Source organism: Anarhichas minor, unplaced genomic scaffold, assembly GCF_050575085.1.
Source record: "Anarhichas minor isolate MPS153535 unplaced genomic scaffold, ASM5057508v1 ptg000040l, whole genome shotgun sequence".
NCBI classification, from domain to species: Eukaryota; Metazoa; Chordata; class Actinopteri; order Perciformes; family Anarhichadidae; genus Anarhichas; species Anarhichas minor.
Window position 1 is genome coordinate 5,112,100 of NW_027466486.1, and position 12,667 is coordinate 5,124,766.

General features: G+C 43.2%; 1 protein-coding gene across 1 annotated transcript in view; it reads left to right on the forward strand.

The window, feature by feature from the left end:
• The window catches only part of fermt2 (FERM domain containing kindlin 2), a 41,910-nt gene extending 31,075 nt beyond the window's left edge, over window positions 1-10,835 (forward strand). Inside the window, exons 9-17 of the mRNA XM_076108738.1 lie at window positions 1,918-2,052; window positions 2,677-2,726; window positions 3,131-3,255; window positions 3,389-3,495; window positions 3,587-3,805; window positions 6,086-6,106; window positions 7,289-7,413; window positions 7,550-7,691; window positions 8,435-10,835. Of these exons, the coding sequence (XP_075964853.1) occupies window positions 1,918-2,052; window positions 2,677-2,726; window positions 3,131-3,255; window positions 3,389-3,495; window positions 3,587-3,805; window positions 6,086-6,106; window positions 7,289-7,413; window positions 7,550-7,691; window positions 8,435-8,608 (1,098 nt within the window). The 3' untranslated portion in view covers window positions 8,609-10,835. The remainder of the gene's footprint in view (window positions 1-1,917; window positions 2,053-2,676; window positions 2,727-3,130; window positions 3,256-3,388; window positions 3,496-3,586; window positions 3,806-6,085; window positions 6,107-7,288; window positions 7,414-7,549; window positions 7,692-8,434) is intronic.
• The last annotated feature ends 1,832 nt before the right edge of the window (window positions 10,836-12,667 follow it).

The following is a 12,667-nucleotide window of genomic DNA, read 5'->3' on the forward strand; positions in this document are numbered from 1 at the left end:
TAAATGTTCTTGACTATATACAATAACCTGTAGAAATCGGCATCATATTCTTCCAACATTAAATTCTCTCCCTAATACCAAAGGATCAAACATGTCTGTATACTAGGCCGAGGCTGTTGGCTTAATGTGACCGAGTCATTTCTACAAACCTGCAGCCACTCGTACAGAGCTGATCGGGCCTGGACACACACGTTTCTCTTTTGAAACCAGTTTAATGGAGGTTCAAGAGGAGAAATGGGGCGCAATTGAAGCGATATACAGATTTTAGCCCCCTGTAGTCTAGGGGTGGTGCCCCTGCTATTTCTGAGCCTCATAAACTGTGGGTGCCAAGACCTGAGGACGCCACTCTGTCCTCACCCCCGGGGTAATTATAGAGCATCTAGGGCCACAGGACCCAGTGCCTCGGCCCCCAGCACTACACTATCTTATAGATCGACTCACATTCCTCTCACACTCTGAGGTGTTAGGTGTGTTTCATCAGACCAGTTATAACTACACTTAACTGGTTTCTTGTTACTCTTCCTGAGAGAGAAATGCTAATCCGAGTCGGGTGTTTAGACTGGCGGCTACCTGTCTGTTGGCACGTTAGCCAGCGACTACTATGTTTCAGCTGGCTAGCATGAGCTCAGGGCTTTTTGCTAATGTTTCACCAGTGAGAGTGGATACACAGTCTAAATAAAGAGCAGTGATTAACCACATCCAGTATGTTGCTGGCTTGTGTTAGCGTGCTATCACCTAGACGTTTTACTTTGGCGGGACTTTGAAATTAGGTAATCGGGAGTCGAGAACAGCAACTGACCTCATAGTCACAGACTTGGGTGACAGGTTGTGCTTAAACACGTACATTCTGCCACAAACCGGAAACAAGCCCCCCAGTGTCGCCTTTTTTATTTGTGTCATGGCGAGCCCTTTGTCCCACATTCTGAAACCTTAGCAGGCTACAGCCTCGCATATCTCCCTCAAACTCTCCCTTTGTCTCTCACTCTCTCGACAGCTGTTCATTCATATATTGGTGGGGGGGTTGGTGATGGGTTGACATTATGAATACCATTTGTCAACAAGTTGTATTTAGTGTCTGTGACTCACACTAAGAGGTAAACACGGCTGGGTTTTCAGTTCATCCTGATGAATTGGTGGTTCCAGTGTTATCCTCACATGTGTTCCCAGTAAAATACATGTCATAGTCTGTTACAATTCAGAGACATGTTGAGAACACATTGCTGAAAACCGTACCCCTTATTTCTCTCAGGGAATTATCACCACCGACCTCTTAATCTTCCTCATCCTGAAACTAGTCTCCTCCTCTTCATCTCCTTCAAAGATGAGGGTCCTTGATTCATCGCTGATAAACTCAATGGTGCATACTGGCAGCACTCGCTGACATGGATGCCAACACATCTTAAAGTATTTATGTGGCTATTATCACAGACCAAATAACTTTCACACGATGAAGTTGGAGGGTTTGTGCACCGGTAGCACGCACAGCAGGGAACTTTATAGAAATCGGCAAAAGTGTTGACGAAGGTGTTTGAGTTGGAGATCGACATTTTTCGAGCAATTGCCAGCTGTTCCCTCTTCCATTACTTTAAGTCAATCTCTTGAAACCTTGTCCACAGCACCACAGACCGAGCTAGCCTCTGTTCTCCAAAGCCACCGTACTGAACGCGTTTATCAAAAAGGAGGATGTTAAGAACATTATTCTGAAATTTCTCTGAATGTAACTAGTTCATATGCATGGCTGAGAAGTCTAAAAACACGAGGGCGATTCATTTGAGGACTTTCAGATCTTAAAGGTGTGAAATCTGACCAAAAACGAGAACATTTCAGATATTAAAGGTCTGAAATAAAAACAAAACCTGGTTAAACACGGCAAATAAAGTGCTAAAATAACTGAGGTTATCTCCTTCTTGTCCTCAGTACCACATCAACAAGCTGTCAATCATGTCTTCAGACCACCACATGAATAACAGTGAGAAGGAGGTGGATGAGGTGGATGCAGCCCTGTCAGACCTGGAAATCACTTTGGAGGGAGGGAAGACGTCCAACACACTGGTATGACTACACTGCTTCATCTCCTCTACGCTCACTGCAGGAAATACCTTCTGGTTGTGCATCACATGTACTGGGTTCCAAAGTCGTTATGTGAATTTATTATTTCCCCAATTGCAGCAGCTTGACAGTGTGTTTGGTCCTTACTGTCTCCACTGTATTCTGAACACGTGTCCTTTCATCAGCTGTATTAAACAGGAAGTTAAACCCGCATAGACTCAGTACACTGACCCACGGGAGTGGAAATCCCAATGATTTTCAATGGAAGTGCTACATTTCACACAGGTCTTTATGAGGCCTTCGTCTGACAACAACCTGGGGGTGTGAGATGTTTGACACTTACACAAACCCAACAAAGGCTGCATGTTGCATGGATATGTTGTAAATATACGTGTCCTTTTATTAAAGCCGCCACTCCGCAAGAACTTGTTAAGTTTATACAGCGTATCAGAGGAAACTGTGCTTTGAGATATTACATAAGAAGTGTTGTCTTTCGCAAACTACTGAGCATTAAAACTGTACAGACATGAGCCTGAGGTCATTGTTTTTGGTTAACAATGTTCTTGTAGTGCTTTATATTGTTTATATTGTTTTATACTAACAATGTGTTTTTCCCCTTCCCCCTAGGGTGACATCACATCTATTCCCGAGCTAGCGGACTATGTCAAAGTCTTTAAGTAAGTCCACATCCAGAGCTACCAGCCAACAGGGATTGAATGCGTACATTTGTCCAAAAGATGTTTAGTCTCTCAGAGAATCCGGAATTAACATTTTCTGGCTAAATGAGAGAGCTGTTGCCTGCTTTGCATGATGTAATAAGATGCATTGTTTGCCAAAGGACATTTACAGGCTGAGCATATCATTTTTTATAAGCCTTTGCTGACTAGCAGGTGGCCCCTGGGGTGATTGTCTCATTAAATGTATAAACCATAGGGGGGGGGGGGGGTGATGATATCAAGAGGCGTTTCCTCTTCTAATGGTTTTCCATGAATGTTCACATCCAATGCTGACTTTGCACTTGGGAAGCTCTTTTTCTCCTCTCTCTTTTGTACTCACTTAAGATCTTCTCTATATGTTCCAGACCCAAGAAGCTGACACTGAAGGGCTATAAGCAGTACTGGTGCACATTCAAGGATATCACAATTTCCTGTTACAAGAGTAAAGAGGAGGCACATGGGACACCTGCTCACCAAATGAATCTAAGAGGTGCAAACGCACACACAAAAAAGAAATGTCATTTCATGCCCTTGCAAGAATGCAATGCTTGTTTTCTCTGTCTAAAGAATGCGTGTGAACTTTGACCTCTTCTTCCGCCCCTCATATTGGCTTCCATGTGTAGGTTGTGAGGTAACTCCAGATGTTAACATCTCGGGTCAGAAATTCAACATCAAGTTGCTAATCCCAGTGGCTGATGGCATGAATGAGATCTGGCTTCGGTGTGACATGGTAAGACTGAAGTTAGTGCGCCATTCGTGATTATTTCTGGTCCTTTTTTAGCAGGTTGTTTTGATCACCAGCGTTTAACGTTCCTCTCCAGGAGAAACAGTACGCCCACTGGATGGCTGCATGTCGCCTGGCCTCCAAAGGGAAGACCATGGCCGACAGCTCTTACAACCTGGAGGTCCAGAACATTCTGTCCTTCCTCAAGATGCAACACATGAACCCCGACCCTCAGTTCATTGAGCCAATCACCACCGATATCAACCCAGAATGCCTGGTGTCCCCGCGCTATCTGAAGAAGTACAAAAACAAGCAGGTAAGCCACGCAGGCCGTGTTTCAGATGCACAGCCCTCTGAATGCGCTGTAGGGCGGTACACGGGGAAGGTAAAGGGTGTGGTCTCAAGAGAGACAGACATGCGGAAGGCGACTATTTGCTATGTTGCATCTTTTGTGTGAGGATGTTTACTTGTTTGATGAGTCTGTTGTGGGGTTAGATGTAGCAGCTTCTGATACTTCCCAGATGGGCGCCTCCTGGCATCGGGCTTGTCTTGCATTGGAATGTAGCCTCCCTCTCCTCCCCCTCCTTTACTCTCCTCCTCCTCTTCCCTCCTCCACAAAAGTGTAGAGGACTCAGCCGTGGTCACTTCTGAGCAATGGTAGCATGCAAGCAACAAACATCGTTATAACCAGGTGTGGAATTTAAGCACTACGAATCAATTAGCTTTCTTGTGTGTGTGTGTGTGTGTGTGTGTGTGTGTGTGTGTGTGTGTGTGTGTGTGTGTGTGTGTGTGTGTGTGTGTGTGTGTGTGTGTGTGTGTGTGTGTGTGTGTGTGTGTGTGTGTGTGTGTGTGTGTGTGTGTGTGTGTGTGTGTGTGAGAGAACAAACAGCTGAGTACACGGCTGCCATAGCTGTGTGAGTTGGGGATGGGTGAGGGATGCAGGGAGGGGCGGGGTGGTTGCCCCTCCACAGCTCACTCACTCAGTCTGGTTTTGTTTAAGTTGTCGTTAAAAAGTGGAATGTTGTTGGAGGGAAGATGGGAGGGTGTTGGTACCGTAAGCGATGACTCAGAAATATACTGGATGTCTAGAGAGAGAGGTAGACAGAAAGATGGGCGACAGCGTGTCTTGTTGAGTATAACAACAATACAAACCAGACTTGTTCATCGTACCTTTGATATACTGAACTCATCCTTGACCCATTCATATGGGAGCGCTGTCACAGGTTAATCAACTCTACAACCTTAGTTCCACATACAGTGCTGCTAAAAATAGGAGTTAAACCCAAAATAACAGAAGTGCCAAATATAGTTTCAGTTCTCTCTTTCTCTGAATGTCTCATTTTCTCACTGTTTTAGTCGTTAGGAAATCCCTTAAATGTAGTTGGGGGTCAATGACATGAAAGTACTTCACCATCTTTAGTAGTAAAGCGGGTTCAACAAACCCGAGGAGTGACCGAGTCATCAGATGATGCACGTTGAACCATTCAGACTAACCAACCTGTGGATTTAACTGAAAGTTAAAACACGATACTGAGATTTCCCAACATATTCGACACTAAAAAAAACTCCTGTACCATGTTGTTGTTTTTTGTTGTTTTTTTAAGAAGAGAAAATGCTCCGTGGCATAATACATTGCCAGGAATAGAGGCTAGCTTGAACAGGGGGTATTAGCTCAGCAGGGTGTGTGTCCATCTGGGGCCGTGGTTCTTTGTGGTCCGGCTCCAGTCTCCCTCATAATCCCAGCCCGCGTAGGGGGGGTATCCCCCAGGCATACAACATGAAAGAGTAGTGGCTTATGTACAGTATGTGTATGTACCCGTGTCACACATATACACATGTAGTGGGCGTGGGGCATCAGGAAATGAGCCGTGCCTGGGAATGCTGCGCGGGAAAACTGTCTGGGGGGGGAAAAAAGCCCGTTCGCTCTCAGTCAGCTGTGACCCCTCCCCATCGGCCTAAAACTGGACTTCCTGTTGCAAGAACGATCCGAGGAGACTTCTGTGCTGCAGCTCTCAGCGGATACACGCGCAGGAATTTTTTTTTGTTTTTAAGATTTCCTGGACCGGTGTGGTCTCTGGCCGAAATCGATAAATTGACACCAGAGTTTATTGTAGTGTCCTTAACGCTTGTTTTCTCTGGAGTATGGAGACATGGCACTCCTACGGCTTGGTGCTTCCAAAATGTGCCGCTTGATGCATGCCGCCATCCTGTGGATGAAAGGGGAAGTAAGGAGACGGTTATTTGAATGGCCCATTATAAAGTATGTGCAGCTCCAGTGCCTTCTTACCTAATGTGAACCCACACAAATGTTGTGTAATCTTCCTCTTCTCTCCTAAAATCAATGACTGCCGCTGTGCTCTCCTCCCTGTTGTTGCTGAATTCTGCATGATCTCCAGACTCCACAGGCCCTCTCCCATCTTTTTTTAATCTTTTATTACAATTGTGGCCTCCTACTTTATTGTTTTTGATCTTTCCTCCCTCGACATTGATCTTACTTGCTTGTTCTCTTTGTCCAACCTTTCTTTCTTTTCTCTCTTCTTGTATGCATCTCCTTCCTTCCTCTGTGCCCACCCCTCCCCACACCTCCCATCTTCAGCCAGGCTCTATCAGGGACTTGGTAAGTTGAGTTGTGTGTCCACTGGGTGCCTCGTAAGCCTTAGAGACATGGATGTGCATGTGTGTATAAACTCTGAACACTTTTTTTTGTGTCCGGTTTGCCTCACCTAACCAAACGTAGTGCAGCTGTGTAACGTGTGATAGTCCCAGTAGAATAGATAGAATCCTTCTTGTTGGTTTACTTGTTTGTTTGTTACTTGTCACTCTCCTGTTTTCAGTGTGCCACAGGACGAGCAGATGAAACAAAATGCTATTGACACAACATTGAGACACCCGTATTTTTTACTTTTCTTTACATTGCCAGTAGGGACAAAGAGAAATGGTAGGAAAAGCAGCACATTCAGTAAAATAAATGGACCATGCTGGTGTTTTACATGTTTTAGCCCATTTAACAGCAGTTCCATTTACCATTTAATGTGGAACATTTCTCATTGAAATTCACAAGATTACACACAATTAGATTAAGGGAAGATTCCAGGTGTTTGTGTTATGGGCTTTATTATACCGCCTGTGAAATATGAAAAGTAGGACAGAAACTTGCTGAAGTGATCATCACAAAATAAAGATTTTATTGTAATGCAGTTGAATCCAAGAATGTTGCTTTTGAACACCAACAAAATGATCAACCTCATCAATTCATTCCTGACACTTTGTGTTTGCATTTTTTATTATTTTCTTTTCCCAAAGAAGCTCAAGTATCCAATGCCAGTCAGTAGCTGACTAACATGTGGGAGGTTGGCAAACAGTTCACAGTGGTGGATTACTTCTTGCTGACTCTGCATGTCTCTGGTGCCCTGCTCTTCCGGTGGAATTCATTGATCTAATGTTAAGCTGCAGCCCGGCAGAAGAAGGATGTAGGGACAGTCTGAGAATACACACATGCATGCACACTCACACACTCGCACATTAACCTTAGTCTGGCTCCTCAGTGGGCTCATAGGTTAATATTTGTTCGTCTGTAGCAGTGTGAAGTAGAACTTCCTGTGACAGCCCTCTGCTTATTGGCTGACACCGTGTGCGTGTGTGTGTGTGTGTGTGTGTGTGTGTGAGAGAGAATGTTGGAAGTTTGGTGATGGGATGCACTTGTTTACGCTGGGGAGTGCGTTTGTGTTTGTGTAGACTCAAATAGCGTGAGCATACTGAAATGTCACGTGTGTGATGTTTGCGAATGTGTTTTTGTCAGATTTCAGCCCGGATCCTGGAAGCCCACCAGAATGTGGCCCAGATGAGTCTCATCGAGGCCAAGATGCGCTTCATCCAGGCGTGGCAGTCTCTGCCCGAGTTTGGAATGACTCATTTCCTCGCCAAGTAAGCTGATGCGTCTTTACACTTATACCCCCCCCCCCCCCCCCCTTCAGTTGTATGTGTGCCGACTCATGTTTTCATTTGATCTGCACAGTTTAATTTCACAGTGGACTCTCTGCTTCTTCTTCTTCTTCTGCAGGTTTCAGGGTGGGAAGCGGGAAGAACTAATGGGCATCACTTATAACCGCCTGATCCGGATGGATGCGAGCACCGGAGATGCTATCAAGACCTGGCGCTTCAGCAACATGAAGCAGTGGAATGTCAACTGGGAGATCAAGATGGTAGGGAACCCATTGAATATGAATATTTTAATTTCATTGGTTTTTCATTTGGTCATTTTTTTCATTTGGTTTGCTGCCTATTGTCCCTCAAAGTGTTCCAAGTTAATGTTGTTTCTAGAGTTGAAACAATAAGTGGATTTAAGGGGAAGTCTATTGATTTTGCACATCAACGTTTCCCTACAGGTCTCGGGGATTAATACTGTTATTTGTGGGAAAAACCTGATAAAATTTCCCTTATGTGATGTCATTCGAGTCAGTGTCAGTTGGGGTTGAAGATTTTACGTTTGAAAAGGAAAACTATCTGAAATGATCAGACTACTGTAGCCTGCTGCTAATCTCTGCTTGAGGCTAGCATACTAGAATCTCCAACCGTACTGTTGACCAAGCTGCATTGTGGGTAATGTGGGGGCTAGTTTTGACAAGGAAGAAGAAGACCATACCTCAGGTTCTACTGCATCGATTTTGATACTCGGTCCATCGGGAGCACGAAAATGTTATAGGATTGCGGTCCTAAATCTGAGAACTCTAAGTATTATCAGAACAATTGTTTTTTTGGAGAAAAAAACAAGATTTGTACTGATTCCAGCTTCTCAGATGTAAATATGTGCTCGTCTTCTTAGATGGTAAATTGAATATCTTTTGGTTTTGTACTTTTAGGGGAAACAAACATGTTAATGTAACACAAATCCGTCTCGCCTGTTTGCATTGACGCATGACCGACGTGCTCTGCTCCGTGTGCTCAGGTGACGGTGGAATTTGCGGACGAGCCCAGTCTGTCTTTCATCTGCGCCGAGGTGGACTGTAAGGTGGTCCACGAGTTCATCGGCGGCTACATCTTCCTGTCCACGCGTGCCAAGGACCAGAACGAGTCTCTAGACGAGGAGATGTTCTACAAGCTGACCAGCGGCTGGGTCTGAGCGGCCCCCCCAAACCACCAGGGGCCACCGATTGTAGGTCAGGCGCCAGGAGGGGAGCGCACCGTGAATGGGGTTTATTTTATCCTATCTTTTTTTCCCCAGTCTGTTTAATTGTTTGGAGCTGTGCCGAAGAGTCCAGAGCAGCGCTACAATTACAATAGCTGACACCATTTTCATTGTTATAGGTTTTTTGTTTTTTTTGTTTTTTTTGTTTTTTTTGCATTAACGCTGACAAGGTCTTTTGTTACAAAATATATTCTGGTGAATGCAGTACAGATGACCTTATGGACCTAAACCCCTGTGGTTGAGCAGAAGCCTAACACAAACCTCTGTCCTCCTACGTCGTCCTCTCCTCCTGGACTGATCACCATCAACTAGCGTCCATGACAACCCGTTACAACCAATCAAACACCAGATTTAATCCCAAAGAATCTTTTTTTCTCTTTCTCTGACTGCTTTTTTTTTTTCTCTCTGGACTAAAGGAGCTGACATCAAACTGTCATTAAAGCATCATAAGCGCCACTGATACTTCCAGTTATATTGAATTATTTATCCTAAAAGACGGACTTCGTCAAATAGTCCGATCCAAATGCTATCTGTGATCAGCAGAGGCGCCTGATCGCAGCACTACGTGTCCATCCTCTATCCACTCTATGAAGGCTTCGGTCTCTTTGAAGTCACATGTAAGCACTTCTACAGTATACAGTCCTGTTAATGAATAAGCTGATGTTGAATTTCCTTTTGCTTTCGATGTCCGTTGTCTTTGTTTCAGAGCTCGTCCGGAGCGATTGTCTCCTCTGTGTCGAGTCTCTCCAGTGGATTCTCACTGTATTAGCCGACAGGTGTGACATTGAGACTTTTGTTTTGTATTTAATAGGCTGCGTATAGTGAGCATGTCTGAAAACAACAACACACTACAGTTCAGGGCACCGGGATGAATGTCCTGTGGGTTTGGAAATCTTTTCCAACTGATTTTAAAAAATAAAAATAAAAAATAAAGTCATCTTAATAAGTCATTAGCTCTAGTATTCAGTGTTCAGTGTTTCTAAAGTTTCTTGAAAACCTTTCTGGATGGTGTGTTGAACGAAGGTAGATGACTAATGTTCATGTGTATTTCAAATATCTCTCATCCTTGTTTTTAGAACTATTTGAAGACTTAACGTGACGCTTTATGACTTTCCAAGATGTCCGTTTGTTTCCAGACTTTGAGGAAAGGCGTTTTTTCATCTTCTGACCTGGCCATTCAAAAATAATGTGCCAAAATGCATTAACATTTTGCAAAACACGTCTGTTTATGGCTGCTGTTCTGACCACAGCTATAAGTTAATGAACATTCTGTCTCTCACACCATATAGTATTATTAGTATTATTATTATAATTTGCATCATTACACACCAGCAAAAGGTCAGAGTTTGAAGAATGAATATGCAACATTTTTTTTGTCCTTCTGTCCTCAGAATGAAGGATCAGTAAATGAAGTATTATTTTTTGTATCTAATGTAAAAACACAAACGTTTTATAGAATTGTACAGTTTTTTTCTGCTTTTTTTTTTGGGGGGGGGGGTTTGGAAGTTTTTCCTTTCAGAAAAGAGGGGAGAAGCGTTCCATCAACGTGTATTATTCAGAATTGTGCCTGCTTCTCTTGTGTCCGACTCCTTACTGAGTTTTCAGATGAAGATAAATATTATTATATATGAAGATAACACTAGTCTCAAACTCCAGGTTTGATTAAGATATTTGTCGAGTACATATTATAATTGTTTTTTAAAGATACAAATACCTATGCCTTTTCGATGTGCTCTTTGTTCTTGCATTTCCACTTTATTTTATTGATTTTCTGCTTTTCTCTTCTGTCCATTTGTGGCCCTGAGTTGTGTTTTTAGCTCATTCTTTAGACTGACCGAAATACTTCATTTGTTTTTGGCTGCAAATTTGATTTGCTCAGCGCCTTTTTAATATACTTCACTTATTTGTCTGGTGTTGTCACAACTGAAGTGTGCCATTTAATAATGTCCATATGAAGGAGACCCACGTTGTTTAGACCCTGGAGTTTGAGACAAATCAGCATAAGTGAACAGAAAACCAAGCCCAGTCTGTTTTTATTTTCTCTGATGTTGTTTTTGTTTGCCTCCAGTGTCAAGAGCAGCAGTGCATGTCCTGCTGCTCTGTTTTCTGACTGTAAAAAAATGCATTTATTTTAAAAAATAAAGTAATTTTTATTTAAAAACTGCGCCGTCACTCATTTGCCCAAATGCAGTATTTCTTAAGGGATACGGGTGGTGCGATTCTATATCCTAGTTATTGTGAACAATGAAAATACCAAAAATCGACAATGCGTTAGTGCTGCGACATCCCAGCCATGTCTGTGGCATTTATTCCAAAGCCTTTTCATTCCCACTAAAGACATCAATCTTCAGAAGTGGGTCACAAATAGACATTAAAGTTTAATTATTTTTTTTTTTTAAAGGCTCAATTTCCTCATTTGGGATTTTCAGCAAATGTTACTCAAGCTGAAGAACGTGCATTTGTAATGAAGGAACGTGTCATCCAGAACAAGGCTGTGGCTCGTCTTACACACTTTGTGGACATCAATGGAGATGAATGGAACAAATGAATAAGCTAGATCAGGCTTTGGTTACACGGGTTATGGTTGCTTGTAGGATGATTATTCTTATTGTTGGATATGGTCTTTTCATGACAGTTATTGCCAGCCCTATTGTAAGGATCTGTCATCCAGCTCATGTTGTATTTATGAGAAGGAAGTTCAATGTGACTCACTGTTTTAGTTATGAAGGCCTCTTCTTTAGTACGGTGAGCATGATTAACTCATGGAAAAAAAACAACAACTTTTGCTCATGGAACCCCATATTTTATCCACCCACAGAAAACAATGCTGTAAATCACTGCACTGAATCTCATAAAAAAAATCAAAAAGTACACCGTTGTCTTACAGATGAAGGTTTTATGATTATACAGCAGTGCATTGAGTCGGCATAGAGCAAAGTAAGATCAAGAGGGTTAGAGATGAATAACATACAGAAATGGTTTGCTCAGACAAACTATACCTAAAGGAAATGAATGTCGTTGTCTTGTGTTCCTCAACACTTCCTGCACATATGAGCACTGGTTGTGCTTCTCCACTAGAGGGCAGTGCCCAACCGCCTGTATTCCCTGTCTTCTTCTCGGTGAGTTCCAGATTGCTCCAAATGTTTCTTTGCCCAAATCTGACATGTTTCCAAGTGCCAGATGCAGACGGTCTCTCCACTTGCATGCTTTGGACACGGCACACGGCCGTCTGTCACCTGCCGAGCAGCTGGGACACGGAGGTGTTGGTGGCCATATTAGCTGGGGAGCTGCTGACACCACCTGATGGCCACAGTAGCACCACGAAAAGAAAATAAGGTGGTGACTGGTGATGACATTGAGCACAGTCAATGGCCCAATCCCAATGTCCGCCCTAAACCCTCAAACCCTGAACCCTCGAGGACTTACTGACGTCACCTGGTAAGTGGGTGAGTGTGAGAGACTGTGAGGGCCTTGAAATGGTGTAAATAGGAATGGGACAGCACTTTGCTGCAACATATCACGTTACCATGAAAACGACAAAGAATATGATGTACAATTGTGGGTATTTATGTTGTACTTTGTACTCCCTGGTTTGAAAGTCTCCCAGGCTCTTTCCTCACAAGATGAGAGGTGACTTCATATAATCTATTTACTCGTTTTTGTCAAAACAGCTTCAATGACTGAATCAAATATTTGATGAATAAATAAATAACTTCTGATTTCATGTTTATTTTTTGTTTTTTGAGAGAGAGAGAGAGAGAGACAGAGAGAGAGAGAGGGACAGAGAGGGACAGAGAGAGAGAGAGAGAGAGACAGACAGACAGATATAGAGAGGGACAGAGAGAGAGAGACAGACAGACAGAGACAGACAGATATAGAGAAAGGGACAGAGAGAGAGAGAGACAGACAGACAGACAGACAGACAGATATAGAGAGGGACAGAGAGAGAGACAGACAGATATAGAGAGAGGGACAGAGAGAGAGAGAGAGAGA